At 41.2% G+C, this 19534-nt stretch overlaps 1 protein-coding gene across 2 annotated transcripts in view; it reads left to right on the top strand.

Moving 5' to 3' along the window:
* arl1 (ADP-ribosylation factor-like 1) overlaps window positions 1–18508 on the top strand; it is a 20945-nt gene extending 2437 nt beyond the window's left edge. For both annotated transcript variants that reach the window (XM_048607731.1, XM_020532625.2), the window contains exons 2-6: window positions 3691–3828; window positions 9619–9700; window positions 10948–11059; window positions 12655–12833; window positions 15631–18508. In XM_048607731.1, the coding sequence (XP_048463688.1) occupies window positions 3738–3828; window positions 9619–9700; window positions 10948–11059; window positions 12655–12833; window positions 15631–15661 (495 nt within the window). In that variant the 5' untranslated portion in view covers window positions 3691–3737 and the 3' untranslated portion in view covers window positions 15662–18508. The remainder of the gene's footprint in view (window positions 1–3690; window positions 3829–9618; window positions 9701–10947; window positions 11060–12654; window positions 12834–15630) is intronic.
* The last annotated feature ends 1026 nt before the right edge of the window (window positions 18509–19534 follow it).

The following is a 19534-nucleotide window of genomic DNA, read 5'->3' as shown; positions in this document are numbered from 1 at the left end:
TCTGTCTTTCTGTCTTTCTGTCTTTCTGTCTTTCTGTCTTTCTGTCTCTCCCTCAGGGTGTTGAGTATATGAACTGAGCTGCCAAGGGAAGTGGTAGAGGCAACTACGAGTACAACAACTACAAGACATTTAGACAGGTACATGGATAGGAAAGGTTTAGATGGATATGGGCCAAATGCAGGCTGATGGGATTAGTTCAGTTTAGGCAATCTGGTTGACATGGAAGAGTTGGGCGAAAGGGCCTGTTTCTATGCTGTATGACTGATTGACTGACTGTTTACAGGAGGATATCGGTAATATACAAGGTACAGAGAAATGTCAGTGGGTTTTAGCTGTATAAAATCCCCTAAAGAGATGGGGGTAGGGGGATAGTTATCTTAAATACTCTTCTCCCCTTGTAGCAGAGAGGGGGTTATGGAATGGTGGGAGGAGTATGGGGGTGGGGAGGGAGAACTGAAAAGTATGGGGGAGGGGGTAAAGAGGGAGAGAAACTGAGAGGGGTGTTGGGTGTCCGCGGGGCTTCAGAGGGAATGCAAGAGCAATGTCTTCAGAAAAACCATGAAATGCAGTTTTCTTTTATCTTTTAAGTAAACTCATTCATTGGATATGGGCATCCCAGGCAAGCTGTTCTGAGTTCCAGGATTTTGATATGGTGACATGGTTTCAAGTTAGTTTGATTTGTGACTTTAAGCAAGTGTTTGGAGATGATGGTCCCATGTATCTGTTGCCCTTGTCTTTCTAGGTGTCAGAAGTTGAAGGTTTTGGGAATTTTCACTTTTGCACTGTTCTTTGTTTTTTTTTTTTGTTTTTGCTACTATATCTTTACTTCTGTCTCGTGTGATGCATTCTTTTACCTGGAGTCCCCATAAACATCGGTAAATTGATATTCCCTTCAGCCTATGGAAGTGCCATGCAGCACACTAGTGTTACTTAATGTTATAGCTGGATTCTTGAGGTCGTTCCAGATTAAGCAGGCATGCCCTGAATTAATTTGTCCTTGAGTATCCATTGTTCAACTATGATTTTAACAAAATTAAAGTTATTTCAAGAGTGCTAACCCAGGAAGCCCATAGATATATATTTGCCGTTATGGTCTCTACAATGTTTTTAGTTTGTGAAGCACAAATATGATATTTTGGCGTATGGGGTGGACTTTTCCTCTTTCATAGGATGTAGACATCGCTGGCAAGACTAGTATCTGTTGCTCATCCCTAACTGCACTTTTAATTGAGTGGTTCAGTCAGCCATTTCAGGGGGCACAGTACTGAGTCTAGGGTCATGTGTAGACCAGACCTGATAGGCTGACACCATTTCCTCATTGACAGGACATGGTGCCCTCTCTCTGTTCTAAGTGAGTGGAAAGGCATGTGCTCCATGGAAATTATTATGGACATTAGAGTCATACAGCACAGAAATAGACCTTTCACTCCAGCCAGTCCATTCTGAACATAATCCCAAACTAAACTAGTCCCACCTGCCTGCTGCTGGCCCATATCCCTCCAAACTTTTCCTATTCATGTACCTGTAGCAATCCAAATGTCTCTTAAGCATTTGTAATTGTACTCACATCCTCTACTTCCTCGGGAAGTTCATTCCACGTGTGAACCACCCTGTGTTTTTTAAAAAAATTCCCCTTCTTTAAATCTCTCTCCTCTATCCTTTTAAGTCCCCTAGTATTGAAATTCCCCCATCCTAGGGAAACGACAACTTCCATTAAGTCTCTATATCTTTCATTATTTTATAAACTTGTATCAGGTTGTCGCTCAATGTCCACTGTAGGATGGGGCAGTACCTTGGATACGTAGATGTGAAGATTAACTCTCTAGAAGGCAGCTGCAGTGATTGGACTACTATTTCGGCATCTCCTACTGAGCACCATGGGAAAAGTTTGTCTAGGTTACTGTCAGACTGCAGCTCACAGCTGAACAAATTGCACCAAATCCTAGTACAGTTTCAGAACTGCCAGGTCTAAAATTATGATTTCCTCAGTAAGAGAAAGAGGCCAGTGTAATTGATCTAACAAAGATGCTAAACCATTTGAGCAGTAGGGGTCTTGAAGCTTCTTGCAAAAATGAAGCTTTTGGACAAAAAGATGGTAAGGTCAGCAATGATGACGTAACATGGGAATCCTTTGAGATCCACATTGGGCGTCAAAATGTTTTGTGCTTTGGCACTGACACTGGCATATTGTTTGCTGTTGCCATATACTTTCAGCTCATCTGCAAGGGTGTCATCTTGCATGAGGCCTAACAGGAGCTGATCAGCTCTGTTCATCTCCAATTCCAGACAGTCCTCTGAGTAACTGAGCTGATGCTTCTGCATTGGCATTCCATACACAGAACAGCCAGGTTAAGCAAATGAATAAACGCTTGCACCTGCAAAGAGTTTGGCTTGTTTGTCAGCATCCGGGAGAGAAACTTCCTTTTCTAAAATGTTGCCATGCTGCCTTCAATCAACATTAAATGCAGCTAATCAAGATTCCTCTTTAATCTGAACCAAAAGAACTGCAGATGCTGTAAATCAGGAACAAAAACAAAGTTGCTGGAAAAGCTCAGCAGGTCTGGCAGCATCTGTGAAGGAGAAAACAGAGTTAATGTTTCGGGTCCGGCAACCCTTACTCAGAACTGTTCTGAGTAAGGGCTGTCAGACCCGAAACGTTAACTCTTTTCTCCTTCACAGATGCTGCCAGACCTGCTGAGCTTTTCCAGCAACTTTGTTTTTGTTCCTCTTTAACCTGAGCCTGTTTATGAGGTCGAAGTCTTTTAAAGAGACAACCTTGTTTCACTGGTCTGTGCTCAGACTAAAACCTGTCACTCATTGTGTCCTTCTGGTGAAACTTTTTTTTTGCATCTTCAGACACTTAGAGCTGTAGGTGGTGCTCCAACTGCTTCCAACCCATGGCTTGTTATTGCTTAGCATTTTAGTAGAGATGGTGTACAGCTTTGTGGGTGTACCTGCAGCTCTCAGACAATAGTGGTTCGAGAAGATACTCGGCACCACCACCTCAAAGGCAGTAAGATGGGCAACAAAATCTGACTTTGGCCACATCTCACATCACATGACTGAATCATACAAAATTGATGGTAAAGTTTCCTTCTGCAAAAGAATCTCGCTGCACTCAATAGTAATGCTATCTCTCTACAGAAGCTGCTAGACCTGTTGGCCTTCTCCAAAGATTTATTTCAGATATCCAGCATCCACATTAATTTGTTTTTGTCAGTTGACATTAAAGTTGTTTGTTGGGTAAACAGCAAATGCTAGAAATACTTATTGAGACAAGTTCTCTCTGGAGAGAGATGAGTTGATGCTCTAGTTCAATGGCATTGTCTTCCTGTTCTTAGGATAAATGTCTCATTCCAAAATAGGCAGGAAAGGAGGGGGGAAGGATGAAAATAAACAGGTTGAGTTGTGATGAAAGGTGGAAGGCAGGCATGATGAACAGCAAAGAGATGATAGCGCAAGGTAAAAGGAGGTGGCAGTAGAACAGCTAAAGGAATAAAAGTTGTGATGTATCTGAGCTAACTAAGTAGTAGCAGTGGAAACAATATCGGCAGCTGTTACTCAAATGAGTAATAGATTTGATCCATTAAACTTGAGTGGTGATAGAAGTTAGGTACAAATTTAAATAACTTTGTTTGCAGAAGAACAGTTATATCACATCCATGCTGATATTGTTTTTGATTACTGCAGGTCTGTGGTTTTCCACTTTGTTTTCTGGCTTGTTTGGGACGCGGGAAATGAGAATATTAATCCTGGGTCTGGATGGAGCAGGCAAGACCACAATCCTCTACAAACTACAAGTTGGTGAAGTTGTCACCACCATTCCCAGTGAGTACCATGTCCTGATTCTATCTTGCCTGTACACCCGCCCAACTCCAGAAAAAAAGAAAAGTGTACATCTACCTGGCTTCCAGTGAAAGTGGATGCAAAGTATAATCTTTGCTTACCAATGTTTGTTGCACCATTATCTTTCAAATAAACATTCACAGTACGTAGTGAGGAAGAATAATTCGCCTGCTGCTATAAAACTGGTTTCTACACCAATGAGGCAGCTGTGCTTAAAATTCCCCTTCTATCGCAAAACACGAGGCAAACCTGGGGGTAGGGCAGAAGTTGCCTGGCCTTTGATAGCTGATCCACCCGTTTCCAAGCCATAGCTTGAATACCCTGGTCTAAAATCTAAAATTATTTGCTGTGTTAATAGAATTTGATTGCTTATTGGGACTTTATCACTTGCCGTATGTCCATGTAAATGGACAAACTACAGGTAACAAGTTGATTTCCGATAGTTCCTATGGTTTATAATGTTGAAAAACTTCTAGAATTCAACATGGAAGCAGGAGTAGCACACAGCCTCTTGTGCCTGTTCTGTCATTTGTTTGTGATCACAGCTGATCTGAACTCTGCATTTCAATTTACCACTGATAACCTTACAGCCTCTTGATTTTATTGAGGATCTATCTGTCTCTGCCTTAAAATATTCAAGAACTTCACTTCCATCATGTATTTTTGGGAAGAGATTTCCAAAAACCCTCAACCATTTGAGAAAACATTTGAGTTAGAAAGTCAACATTGGGTTGCAAAGGATTAATCGTGATTAATTAGAACGATAAAAGTCAGTGGAATTGACTGGGTTGTCAATTTGCTGTTTTATTTTAGAAAGGCAAGTGACTTTGGAAAGCAGTGTCCAGGGTTCTAAAGGGATAAAGGTGGCATTCTATAGTTTTAATTGTTGAGCAACCAGACCTGAAATGCCCCAGTGGCCATTGCCTAGCAACAGCCTCTTGACTGAGGAAATAGTTTTTTCAGCCTACACCTAGAAGCTGTGAGCAATTGCAGAGAAGTTTGCGTGGATGCAGTACTATCTGTTTGTACAAGTCCAAGCTTGGAGCTGAAAGCATCCTAAATTAGAAATGTTAGAAATACTTTAAAAAGATCCTGAGTTTCAAACATCAAGAGTCCTAACCATTTCTCATCTAAATCGGAAATGTAGTTCTGACAGTTTCCCATCATTCTGCAACTTTTACTGACATGAATCTATCTTCCAGGAACAGTAGGAACTGAGAAATGAGTCCTTTTTGTTTGAACTCTTGTTTTCCCTATTTTCCCATTTATAATTGCCCTGCAGAGCTGTGTATGTATGTCTTTGTTTAAAGTGTGGATTGGATTAAGTAAATTGGCTAATTCATGTAGTAGCTTAGTTGATAACCTGTCTGCCATTTCTTTGAAGAATGCATTGCCTCTAATGCATATGTTATTGAATTTATTGAAAAGCCTGGTGAAAGACTCATTTGTTCTAGTTAATTGTCATAAATAGAGCCAATTGAAGTTTTGATTGAATAAGGCAATGCACTTTTTCAATTGTATAGCTTGTAGAATAATGGGGCTTTGACTTCCAATGCGCTCCTGTTAGGCATAACATTTATCTCTGCTTTTAAATGGACAGCCTTTTTGTTTTGAAACAATAACACTTGGTTGTAGAATCCACCCTGCCAAGACCCCTCAATCTTGTTTCAATTAAACTGCCCCTTACTTTTCCAAACTATGCCAATACAAATTTAGCATGTCCGGCCTTTCCGCAAAAGACCGTATTTAGCAGGAATGTGTTTGTCCATGGATGTTTTATGTTTGCACACCTTTCCCCCTCCAAGGCACTACCTTTTAAACTTTCTGGCTTTCAAAACTTAACTTGGTAGAATCATAGAATCCCTACAGTGCAGAAAGAGGCTGTTTGGCCCATCAAGGTAGGTTGACAGCCTTACAAGTTAATGGCTGACTCATCAAGAGATGTTAGGAAACTCTTCTGCACACAAAGGGTGGTAAAAGTTTGGAATTCCCTAACAAATGGCAGTTGATGCTAAATCAGTTGTTAATTTTAAATCTGAAATTTTTGTTCAAAGGTATTTAAGGGATATGGGCCAAAGGTAAGTATAGTATTAGGCCACCCATCAGCCATAATCTGTTTGAATGGCAAGACAGGTTCTGTGCTGAATAGCCAACTCGTGTTACTGTGGTGAGAAATGCTTCTTGATTTCACCATTGAATACCCTATGTCTAATTTTAATGGAGGCCCAGATTCAAGTCCTACCTGCTCCAGAGGTGTATCATTAACGTTTCTGAGCAGGTTGATTGGGTAGAAAAGCCTTGATACAGTGGAACTCTCTGATCTTTGCACTTTGCATTTCTGTCTGTGTCCTAATTTCCTTAATTATTGGTAACTGTGACGTGAGCTGCCTAAATCTTAAAGGTCTGAAATTCTATTCCTACACCTCACTGCCTCCCTACTTAGCTCCTTTTTTTTTTTTTTTAAAAGAAAGTCCTTAAAACCAAACCCTTAGAATATTGCTTTCTGGTTACCTGTCATAATAGCTCCTTATGGCTCAATGTCCAATTTTTTGATCAGCAGTGCTACAAAACAATGCTTTAAAGAGCTATGTCAACGTAAGTTTTTTGTTTATTGCTAAACATGAATGATCCTACAAATGGCAACTTGCCGAATCTCACATAAATATATCCACCATTTTAAAAACACCGTTCTGGAGATGCTGTGCAGTGAGTTCAATATTTCAAAATAGCTTAGTAATCTCAGGCTTACTCACTGTGCCATGTGATATGGAGACTAGGAACAGAGTACATTTGAACATGTGACTAAAAAGCTGGTATAGGAGGGAGGGCTTCAGCTATGTGGATTGTTGGAAAGTCTTCCAGGGAAAATTCGACCTGCACAAGAAGGTTGGGTTGCACCTAAACTGGAGGGGTGCCACTATCCTGGCAGGGAAGTTTGATAGTGCCACTTAGTGGTCTAAACTAGTGTGGTGGGGGGTAGGAACCAGAGCAGCAAGTCAATAAGTATTGAGACTGGGGAAGAGCTTGAGAGTAAGACAAATCCATGAGCAAGGGCAGAGAGAGGTTGCTGAGCTCAGCAGACTTAGAGGCTTGGCCTGTATTTGCTTCAATGCAAGTACAACATGTAAGATGGACGTAGTTGAAAGAGGGACAGAATTGGGCAGCTTAATGTTTTTTAGATGAGATGGAGGAGGTGAAAGTGGTGGTGGAGTTGCATTACTGGTTGGGGAACATCAAGGCTGTTAAGGGAGGACACCCTGGAGGAATCTTGCAGTAAGGTGCTTTAGGTAGAGCTTGGGAATGGAAGGGTGCAATCAGGATTGCACTACAGACCTCCCAGCTGCCAGTGGGAGATAGCAGAAGAGATGTATAGTCAGATTCTGGAAAGATGTGAAAATAAGGTGGTTGTGGAGGGCAATTTTAACCTCTGCTTCATATTGACTGGGACTCCCTTAGTGCCAGGTGTATAGATGGGGAGCAATTTGTTAGGTGTACAGCAGGGTGTTTTAAAACAGTATGTGGATATCCCAAGGAGGGAGGGGGCCATACAGGACCTGATATTGGGAAATGAGTCTGGTCGGTGATCCAAGTGTCAATAGGGGAGCATTTTGGGAACACTGACTATAATTCTGTAATTTTTTTTTTTAGATAATTATGGGTAAGGACAAGAGTGGAACTCGGATGAAGATGTTAAATTGGGGGAAGACTAACTAAAACAGAATTAACCAAGAATTGGAGGATGTGAATTGGGAGCAGCTATTTGAGGATAGAGAAAGTAGGAAGGAGCTCAAATGGGGAGTTGAGGGCTATGGAATGTCTTTGGCCAGCAGGATTATGGAAAGCCCCAAGGCATTTTATACATATATTAGGAACAAGAGAGTAGCTGGGGAAAGAGAAGGCCCACTCTAAAATAAAGGAAGGGGGTTGTGTGGAGCCAGATGTATTCACTGAAGAGGGACGTCAGGATGTGAGGTTAGGGAAAGGTGTTTGTGTGTTGCCACCCTGCTGGGGGTGGTGTCGGGCATCTTGGAATGTGTTATGGTTGACACGTCCCCGGGCCAGGTGGGATCCCACGATGCTGTGGGGGGCAAGGGAGGAAATAGCTGGAGCCGTACCGGATATCTTTGCATTTTCTTTGGCCTTGGGTGAGGCTCCAGAGGACTGGAGAATGGCTGATTCGTCATCTTATCGTTATGAAGGAAAACAGATAATCCAGGTGGTTGCTGGCTGGTGAGCCTGATGTCAGTGGTGGGGAAGCTGTTGGAGAAGATACTGACACAGGATTTATTCATATTTGGAAGCAAGTTGACCTGTTAGTGATAGGCAGCATGGGTTTGTGCAGGTTTATGTTGTGTGTCTCCAACTGGATTGAGTTTTGTAAAGAGGTGACCAGAATGATTGATTGGAAATGCAGTGGATGCTGTCTGTGGACTTTAGTAAGGCACTTGGGAAAGTCCCTCATGACATGCAGGTACAAAAGGTAGTCTCATGGAATCTGGGGTGAGCTGACTGAATGGATACAAAGCTGCTTTCTTCATAGAAGACCGAGGTGGTGGAAGGGTGCTTTTTGGAATGGAGATTAATAACCAGTGGTGTTCCACAGGGTCTGTGCTGGGACCTTTGTTTGTAATATATAAATGATCAGGAGGAAAATTTGTAGATCTGATCAGTAAGTTCGTGGGTGACGCCAATTAGCAGAGCTTTAGATAGTTAGGATGATTGTCAAAGGATGCAGCAGGATATAGATTGCAGATTTGGGCAGAGAAATAACAGGTGGAGTTTAATCCAGGCAAATGAGATGATGCATTTTCGAAGGTCAAATTGAGATGTGAATTATACAATAAATGGTAGAACTCTTGGGAGCATTGACATGCAGAAGGATCTAGGCGTGCAGGTCTACAGATCCCTGAATGTGGCAACACGAGTTGATAAGGTGGTCAAGAAGGCATACAGCACACTTGCCTTCATTGGCCAGGGTCAAATAAAGAAGTTAACAAATTATGTTGCAGCTGTATAAAGCTTGAGGCCACATTTGAAATATTGCATGCAGTTCTGGTTGCCATTCTCTAGAAGGATGTAGATTCTTTGGAGAGGGTTCAGAAGATTTACCAGGATGTTGCCTGGTCTTGAGGGTTTGAGAGGTTGGATAAACTTGGATTGTTTTTCACTGAAAAGACAGGCTGAAGGGTGACCAGATAGAGGTCTAGAAAATTGAAGCATGAATGAGGTAGATAGTCAGACTTTTTCTCAGGGTGGAAAGATCAACTACAAGAGGGCGCTGGTTCAAGGTGAAAGGTGGGGGGAACGCTTTTAGGAGGAAGTGCAGGGAAATTTTTCTCAGTGTGTGGTGGGTGCCTGGAATTCACTGCTAATGGAGATGCTGGAAGCTGGTACATTAGCAACGATTAAGGCATATCTTGATGGATACATGAACAGCAGGCAAATGGAGGGAGGAAATTTCATATGGGCAGTAAGTAGGAATTGGCGCAGGCTTGGTGGGCCAGTAGGCCTAATGTCATTGACTTGACAGGTTAACTGTTTGTCTCCACGTGCTGCCTGATCTGCCAAGTATTTCCAACATTTTGTTTGTATTTCAAGTTTCCAGTATCTTGCTGTTATGTTTATGTCTGACAGCTATTTAGCTTGTATGTTAGCAGAGTACAGAAATAAGATGGAAGAAAATCTGTTCTACTGGAACAGAAGTACCATTGTAATCAGACATAACCATTTACAATAAGTGACTGAAATGATGCAATTGTTTTTGTTTTACAGCAATTGGTTTCAATGTTGAAACAGTAACCTACAAGAACCTTAAGTTTCAAGTGTGGGATTTGGGTGGACAGACCAGTATTCGGTATGAAAATGCTCACTTTTTTGTTATTAACAACATTACCTTCTGTCTGTAAGTAAAACGGGGTGCTTTATCTAATGAAACAAATTGCTTGTCAGTACACTACCACAATGTTAATGTGTGGTTATAGGATGTGATTTCAAGTAGCTGAAAGGGATCGCAAATGGGTGTCTAGGCAGCCACTGCCTTGGAGAAATTACAGATGGACAATAACTGCTGGCCTTGTCAGTGCCACTCACATCTTGCCCATGAGCTTTATTAAAAAAGGACTGGCTACGAAAAGAAAATAGCCTGCTGATCTTAAAGGTAGCAAGTGCTGTTTCACCAGGATTGCTGCTGAGACCACTGTCCACCATTTGTACGGACAGTTAGGTAGGACTTGACATTTTTCAGAATTTGCAGGTGAATCCAAATTGGGAAGTTGAAATAGCAATGGAGCCCAATGATGCAAGAAGATGACAAAGAATTTACTAAATGGGCCAGTACATTAGCAAACAAACTTCACCATAGGTAAGTGGAAGGCAGTACGTTTTTGATAGTGATTTGATCAGTGGGAGAATCAAGGTTTATGGAGAAAAGGCAGGAAAGTGGATGTGAGGAATGTTGGATCAGTTAGCCTGTTGAATGGCAGTGCAGGCTTGAGAGCCTGAACAGCCCACTCCTGTTTGTTTGTTTCTTATGGTCTTAATGAGAAGGCTGTGCACTCCTCTGAAAATGTTGCGATCAGGATAGAAAAGTGGTGCTCTGGAAATACAGTGACAGTTCACTAAAAGTAGAGACTGATGTGAAGGTAGGCAGTCTTGAAAACAAAACAGTTTGTATCCATTTTCTAGGGGATGAAATTGAGTTATATGAAACCATATTTGAAAACTTTATTTTAACCACAGTTGCAGTGTTGTAAACAGTCTAGTCTGTATATTCCAAAAATGTGAGGCACTAGAAAAGATTTTTGAAAATCTGGAAGGACTGAGGTTAAGTGTCAGGACACTTCTGTAGAAAAGAAAAGACTGAACACTTTGGAATATCCTGAAATCTTGAAAGCTGCTAAACAAATGCAAGTTTTTGTTAAAATGTGTTCTTCTCTCCTTTTTCCCTGCTACCTGGCACAGTTTATGCTGTTTGCATGTTACTTGAATGTAATCATTTTACATTTTTTTTTTTTGGGTTTGCACAGTACTTTAATTTTCAAATACAAAGTGGTTTCCACTAAAACCATTTCAGTGTATTTGTATATTCATTCTGTCTTTCAGGCCTTACTGGCGTTGTTATTACTCCAACACAGATGCTGTCATCTATGTAGTAGACAGTTGTGACCGGGACAGAATGGGAATCTCCAAGTCTGAACTTGTTGCCATGTTGGAGGTAAGAAAAAACAGTCCTGTGGATTCCTTGAATATTTAATGATTGCTGAATGGACTTTAGACGTTGAGCTGAATTTGTAGAAGGGCCTAGTGATAATGTGCTTTCTAAACAAAAAAGCACAGATGCAAAATCACTAAAGAGACAATTAAATGCTGCACGTACACACAGGCCATCAAAAACTAACAGGAAAGTTTTAAGTTAATGCTTCTGATGCATTATGCTGAGGCTTTTGCAGATGTGAGCTGACCTGCTTGTTGTTTTTTATTTTCAGTGAGGTAATCAATGTCACCCAGGGTTAGTTCTCTGATTATAATTACAATCCGCTCTTTTAGAGGCAGAGACAAGTAAATCCTCACTTAAGAATCTCTCAAAATCCCTTACACTATGAAGTGCTATGTAAGTGTGAGCATTATATTGTGATGATGGGTTTAACAAGGAGCTTTGACCTCATTGGATAATTCTACAACTGATTTTTCTTGCTATCAGTTGTATGTTCATCTGCACTTCTAAAGAGGTGTCATTTTTTCAAAGTGTATCTAATTTGTACAGAAGTTATTTAAGCAGTGGGCTCACTTTTATTGAGCATACTAGTCCTTCAAATAAAGCCATGCCAAAGTTGCTACTTGCATCAAAATGATGTTCATTGTTAGCCTGTAGTGAAAAACTACTCTACCCTCAATGTGGGATTGATAGTCCCAGTCCAATATATTTAATTCTCAGTAAAATCCCTTTGTAAATGTTAATCTGCCATCATTAAAACTAGACCTGACTCTGCCAACTCTTATTAGCTGTCTAGCTATCTGCCCTACTGAGAGAGATCCTTGCCTCCCTTACGGAAGGATGTCAAGATCTTAGAGGATGCAGATGGATTTTCTTGGAATATACCAAGGATGAGGGATTTTGGTGGGAAGCTCACTCGCATGAGAGCCAGAAGGTCACAATTTCAAGTCTCAATCTACTTCAGAGACTTGATATAATCTAAGTTAATAAATGTAGTAACAAAAACAAATTGGGAACGCTCAGCATGTCTAGCTGCATCTGGAGAGAAAGCAATTAACTTTTCAGGTCTAGTGACCCTTCAGCGCTGAATTTATAGATGGGAAAAGGTTGTTTGGGACTCAGCATTGAATTCCATAACTTCAGGGTCTGAGCACCTTCACCCAACCTCCACACCCTGCTATCACATGGGCTGCTACAATAAACAGCCCATTGTCAGCTACTAATAGTCCCCATTAGCTTTACTCTTATTTAACATAATCTAAATTGGCATGCTGAGTGCCAATGCTGTGGAGACACTGCCGTATTGGAGGAGCTGTCTTTGAGATGAAATGTTAAAGTCAGTATCCAATGCCCCCCCCCCCCCCCCCACACAAAAAAAAAAGTGAATAATATACCTAATGGTAATCTTCTAAAGAAGATTAGGAGAGCTGTTCCCATTATCCAGGCCAACACTCCCTGAAGTAGTCCAGGACTACTGGCCTTGTTTCATAATCTCCAATGAAATTTTGTGTGGGTTTAGTCTGCTTCATTTAATCACCTTTCTATCCTTTACAAACCCACAGCCATTTGGTCACAGTGTGTCTGTTTGCTTGCAGGAGGAGGAACTGAAGAAGGCTGTTTTAGTTGTTTTTGCAAATAAGCAGGATATGGAGCAGGCTATGACTCCCACAGATGTGGCCAATTCACTTGGTTTGCCAGCAATGAAGGATCGGAAGTGGCAGATATTCAAGACATCTGCAACCAAAGGTTATGGACTGGACGAGGCAATGGACTGGTAATTATTGTAGTGATAAATAGGACAACCTTTAAGTAATGCTAGCTCAGCAGGTAGATCTTTTGCCTCTTGATTCAGATGAAGTGTTCAAATTCCAATGCAAGATTTGAGTATATAGTATCATATTTACTGAGGGAGTGCTGCACTGCCTGAACTACTGTCTTTTAGATGAAATGATAAGCTGAGGCTTTGACTTGCTATTAATTGGATTCTTTAGTGTAATATGCATAGCATTTGTAACAATATTAATTGATTTCTCAGACATAAATCCATGAATCTTTTTTAAGAGGCATGCTTGCAAAGTAGCCACAGCCAGGTCTGAAATATTCAGTGGAGTTTCTGATTTCAGAGGACAGGATGAAAAGACGGGAGTGGCATAGATCTTGTAATGTTTTTCTTTTTTATATTAACTAATAGCATTTTGGTATCAGACTAGGCCAGTATATATTGTTCATCTATAACATCCTTGAAAATGCTGTAGTGAGCAGCTGGAGCACATAAATGATGGGTGCAGATCCTCAGTGCAGTTTAGAGGTTGTTCCAGGATACTTGGTGTCAGTGAAGGAATGGTCATATAGTTCTGACTCAGTGGTGTGTGGCTTGAATGGGAACTTGCATGTGGTAGTCCCACTTCTCAGCTGTCCTTTTGTGGGCTTGGAAGGTGCTGTCTGAGGAACCTTGATGATTTGCTACAGTCCATCTTGTAGTTGGTACACACTGCTGCCTCTCTCTATCAGGGTAGAGGGAGTGAGTGGTGGTGGTGGTGGCTGTGATATCAGGAGTATGTTGCTTTGTCCAAGATGTTGTCAAGTTGCTTGTATTATGGAACTGCATTCATTCAGGCAAATGGTGAGTATTCTATCGCACTCCTGACTTGAACACTTTATAAATGTGGACCGGTTTTGGGGAGCCAGGAGTTGAGCTACTCTCCATAGAATTCTCAGCCTCTGACCTGGACTTCTAGTCCTAGCATTTGTGTAGCTGTATCAGCCCCAGTATTTATAATGGCTAGTCCAGTTCAATTGCTGTCAATGATAATGCCCAGGATGTTGATAGGGAGGAGGATTTGGTGATTATTGCCATTGAATATCAAGGGATAAGGGTTTGGTTTTTTGTTTGAGATGGTCATTGCCTGGCACTTAGTGTAGTGCAAATGTTAGTTGCCACTGTTCATCCTAAACCTGGGTGCTGTCAGTCTTTCTGTATTGGGAGATAGATTGCTTAGTATCTGAGGAGTTGTAAATAGTACTGAGCATGGAGATTTTCACTGATGTTTGCACCATCTCTAAACTTAGGAAGGAAATACAATTCTTCTCAACATTACTATCTGTGGAGCACCTTTCTGGTGTGGACTGCAGTGGTCCCACAGTGTAGCCCAGCAGCACCACCTTAAGAACTATGCTGAATAAATGCTGGCTTCACAAGCCATGCCAGCATCCTGAGTGGAATGCTTTTTCACATAGCTATATTGTTTTCTCTGCCAGCTTATGGCTTGCAGAAGGTTTTATGCTCTAGCTTTGAATGAACCATGGAACCAATGAGTAAATGTGTTTTTCATTATTGAATCTGTACTGGTGTTAACTCAACCTACAAAAGGTTGTTAGGCCCATCAACAGGCTGTGAATCTTTGTACTACTCTACTGCAAAGACTTGTGAATATTTTGTCACTGAATATATTCAAGACTGATTAATATATTAAAAAGGGAGCTTAGAGGGGGAGAGAAGGTGGTGCTGAGGGAAGGGTTCATGCAGGACTTTACGGAATACAGAGCAGCTTGAGGGCATGTTCTTGCCTCGTCTTCAGATAAAATATAATGTAGTCAATCTTTGATCACTGCTTAAGGGCTCCACGTCTCTGAATTTACACCATAAGTTTCTGTCTATGATGGCACAAACACCAGGCAATGACCATCTCCAATAAGAGACAATCTGACTGTTGCCCCTTCAACATTCAGTGGTGTTACCAATCCTGAATTCCCCCACTATCCACATCCTTGGCGGGGGGGTTACCATTGACCAGAAACTCAACTGGACCTGCCACATAAACAGTGACTATGTAGCAGGTCCGACTAGGAATACTGCAGTGGGTGATTCCCCAAACCCTGTCCTCGGTCTAAAAGGCACAAGTCAGGAGTGTGATGGATACTTCCCATTTCCCTGGATGGGTGCAGCTCCAACAACACTAAACTTGACAGCATAGAGGAAAAGTTGCCTACTTTATTGGCACCACATCCTCTCCCTCCATCACTGACACTCGGTACGCACTTGCAAATATCTACAAGATGTTTTGCAGAAATTCACCAAAGATCATTGAAACAGCACCTTCCAAACCACAACTGCTTCCATCTACCTGGACAAGGACAGCAGATGCATGAGAACACCAGCCCTTGCAAGTCCCGCACCAAGCCACTCACCACCCTTACTTGGAAATGTATTGCTGTTCCTTCATTGTTGCTGGGTCCGAATCCTGGAATTTCCACCCCTCCCACCTCCAAGGACATTGTAGGTTTACCTACAGCACACGAACTGCAGCAATACAAGAAGGCAGCTCACCACCAACTTTTCAAGGCCAACTAGGAACAAGCAAATGCTGGTCCAGCCAGCAATGCCCACGTCCTATGAATAAACTTTACAGAAAGCTATCAGAAACGCTGCCTGCTTTAGCTAGTGCTTGCTCCATGGCCCTTGGGCGTTACAGCGTAGGCAAGTTGTAAGCTCATGGAAATAAACTGGGTCCTAATGCCAGGGCCTGTGAAGATATTTCTTAATAGATTAAATTGGCACTTTTTTCTTTCAGGTTGGTTGAAGCCTTGAAGTGTAGACAGTAAAACAGCTGACTTTCTCTCTACCGCAAGAGATGCAACAGCTACAGCCATGGTTCCCGGCACCTCCTGAGGTCTTATTATACAAGAGACACTTGTTCTACAGCATGCTCCATTTACTCCAGTTTTTTTTTTTTGTTTTGTTTTTGCATTCTCTCTCTCTTTATTTATGTGGGTGTTTTTGTTTTTGGCAATAAATGAACACTTTCAATTAAGAGACTAGTTAAACAGTTAAGGTTCACTGCATCAGGAAAGTGAAGTTATCTTTTAGTTGCTTCCATTTAACTTTGATTATACAAACACTAAAACATTCCTTTCTTCACATGGAGTCATATTCTTGGGTGTGAGTTTATGCTTTGGCTGAGTAATGCCTTTAAGGTTTCTGAATCCAGCTTTAAAGCTTTTATATTAAAGTGGGCTGTTAGATTCTTGGCTTTTGAGCTGATTGTATTTAAAGTTGATTTTAAAATGGGGTAAGAAATTCTATGTTTCCTTTTTAAACCAGTGGTTTGAGTTCATTCTGTAAATACTTTGTCTTTGTACAAACTCACTGATTCACTCACTGGTCATTCTATTCAGGAACTTGTGGAAAAGTTTAAGAACTGAATTCTGGGAAGTAGGATGAAAAAAGAAACATGGCTGAGTATGGAAAGAAGCCATTCAGCCCATTATTGCCTATGCTGGCTCTTTCGGACATGGCCAAGAGATGGGTGGCATACACTAATATTGGTGAACTGGTAACCCAGAGACTAGGATTCAGTCCCATTTATGGCAACTGCTGGAATTTACACTTTAATTCTGAGATAAAAAGCTAGTCTTGTAAAGCTTACTGTGAAGCTATCATTGTTACAAAACCCTGCCTGGTTCACAGAAGGAAATCTACCATCCTTGCATGGTCTGGCCAATATTGCTGTGGGTCTGGAGTTAGTGTTTGACTCTTCACTGTCTTTGAAATGGCCTGGGCAAGTCACTTCCTTTTTTTTTTTGAGCAATTGGTGATGGACAACAAATGATGGCCTTGTCACACCCCATGGAAAATTAACCACCACACCCCCACCCCAGCGCTCTCTCTATGGCCCTGCACACTTCCCAATTTGTCAACTACTGACTTGAAGTTCCAAGTTTGTTTCTGTGCTTGGGTAAGATGTAGTACAGAACCCTTTTTGATTCAATGTCAAGATTAAAAATTATTCACCACATCTAGCCTACATTGGGAAGGGTTTAGATTTTTCTCTCTCTCTCTCTCGTTAATTCCTGGCTTTTGATTTTTGGGGACTCCCCCACATTCCTAAGTTGTTTTTTTTTTGAAAGGACTTTCTTATGAACATATGAATTAGGAGCAGGAGTAGGTCTCTCACTCCTTGGGACTGTTCCTCCATTCAAGTAAGATCATGGCTGATTTGATAATTCTGCGTTCCCACCTCCCTCTGATAACCTTTCACTCCACCCCTGCTTACCAAGAATCTCTCTACTGTCTTCAGAATATCAAAAGACTGCTTTTACTAGCTGTGAGGAAGAGTTCCAAGGGTGCTTAACCACCTCTGACCTTGCTCTGAGGAAAGGTTGAGCAGGTTAGGTCCGTACCTATTATAGCTCAGAAGAATGAGGTGATCTTACTGAAAGAAACTTCCTGAAGACTTGGGGGTGGGGGTATACCCCAGAGGCTATTTCCACTTGTGCAAGAGACTAAAGGTGGGGAGGGGGTGGTTTCCAAGTTTAAGAAAATGAGGTCTACCTTTAAGGCAGGTGTAAATGTTTGCTGTTGTAAAGATTGCTACCCTGTGCCATTCTCTTCCTCCAGTGGAATGTGGGTCTTTAAGTTTATTCAAAACTGAGTTAGAGATTTTTGTTGTCATGGGTTCTGGGAGTGGATAGATAGGAAAGTGGAGTTGCAATCACAACCCAGATCAGCAATGATTGTATGGAATGGTGGAACAGGCTCAAAGGGCTGAACCACCTACTCCTCCCAAGATCTAATGGCTATAACCAAAGTATCCTGTTGTTTAATTACTGAAAAGAAACTAATTCCTGAGCTGAAACACCTTATTCATCTATGGCTTTGGTACCTTTCACAAGCTTTTTCGTTTCACTTTTGGCTACAGCTTGAAAGAAAAGGATTTTTTTTTTTAAAAGGAGTTAGAATGAAGGGGATCATCCTTAGATCCTGCTTGTAAAGGGACTTTTTTTTTATAGTTACAGCAACACCAGTCTCATACCTACAAATGGAATAAGAGTGATAGGATGCTGACAGTTAACACTTTGATCACCCCAAGCTGATGCAGGAACTCACTGTCTTAATGTTGGCTCCTCTCCAACATTGCTTCCATTTTAAAATTTGCCTCCTTGTTTTTAAATCTCTCCCAGTAACCCATTTATATATAACTTTTCTTCCACAACCTTCTGTGATCTCTGTGCTCTGCTGCTTTGTACACAACCAGCTCTACCATTTGGTCACCATAACATCAGCTGCTTGGGCCTCATTCTGGAAATCCCTCTCTGAAATCTCCTGGCCATTCTCCTTCCACAGTTCTGAAACCCACAACTGGGCCAATGGTTTGCTGTGTTGTAGGAGCTGAATAGAGAAATGGTTATTAAAAACATCACAATTTTCTAACCTTTTTAAATTATTCCATCACTGTCCATCAACCTCTTTTTCAATTCTTCAATTTTACTTTTAAAAATGAATTAAAACTATTTCTGATACTGGTGAGAGCTACCATGTGTAAGTGTGTTGTCTGTGACCTGTGTAAATAACTGTGGGTTCTGGTTTCCCCTGACTGTGTACCTTCTTTCAAAAAATCATTTTGTTGTTTTCTTTTGGTTTAAGTGATTATAATAAAAGCTGATTTTTTTAAACTATTTTTCTTTTGGATTTTCCTGGCTTTTGGAGCCTGCCTTTGCCCTGACATTTTCTTTTTGTCTATAACTAAAGTGCATTTTTACTCCGTTCTTTAAAGACAGACGCGTTGCTTAAAAGACGAGTTGAGACTTTCTGCCTTGCACTCAGCAGGACTAGGATACTAGAAACCAACTATCGTAAGAGACACCAATGTAGACTATGTGGGGAAAAGGGAACTCATTGGTAATGATGGCCCAACTATTGGAGATGCAGCAGAAACTAAGTGTCACTCTTGGGTCTCAGAACAGATGTGTAAAATCTAGTCAGTGTTGCTATGGTATATGGCAAAGATTGCCAATCTCCATGACCCCATTCTTCCTTATTGATTTAAATGTATAATTTATGTACAAATGCCAGTTGCCTACATAAAGGAGGGTCCTGTGTATTAATATAAAAGATCTATAATACAGTGTATCTCTCAAGCTGACTAATCTTAAATTGTCTTCCAGTGTGCTGCTTAGCACAGTCTGGATTATTTCTTAAGTGCTGTCCAATAAAATCACCACTAACCATAATGCACTGAGGCTTGTGTGCAGTGGCTGGTTGTATGCAATTGATTCTGCAAATAGTCAGTGGGACATGTTTGATATGGTCTCAGTCACTGCACCATACAGCTGACAGATCTAATATCTCTGACTCCAACTCCTTTCAGCACTGTTCAGAGTTCTAGGCATTTTCTAAACAAACTGTTTGGATATCATTTCCTGATCTCGGGAGCAGGTCAGACCTGAACCCAGGTCTCCTGGCTTAAAGATGGGGACACTACCACTGCACCATGAGCCCTACTGTTAGCATTCTATACTCCTAGACAGTTACTTAACAAGTTACTTTCATCAGAGGAGATGGCACAATTTTTTTATTTGTAGATGTTGAAAACCAGCTCTAGACCTCTTACACCCAATGCCATTTTGCAAATTTCTTGCACTAGCAACCAGTTTATGGTGCCAAACATTACAGGGTCAGAGTAGAATTGTGTTGTG

Source organism: Rhincodon typus, chromosome 18, assembly GCF_021869965.1.
Source record: "Rhincodon typus isolate 14 chromosome 18, sRhiTyp1.1, whole genome shotgun sequence".
Taxonomy (NCBI): Eukaryota; Metazoa; Chordata; class Chondrichthyes; order Orectolobiformes; family Rhincodontidae; genus Rhincodon; species Rhincodon typus.
This window is presented reverse-complemented; position numbering and strand designations above follow the sequence as displayed.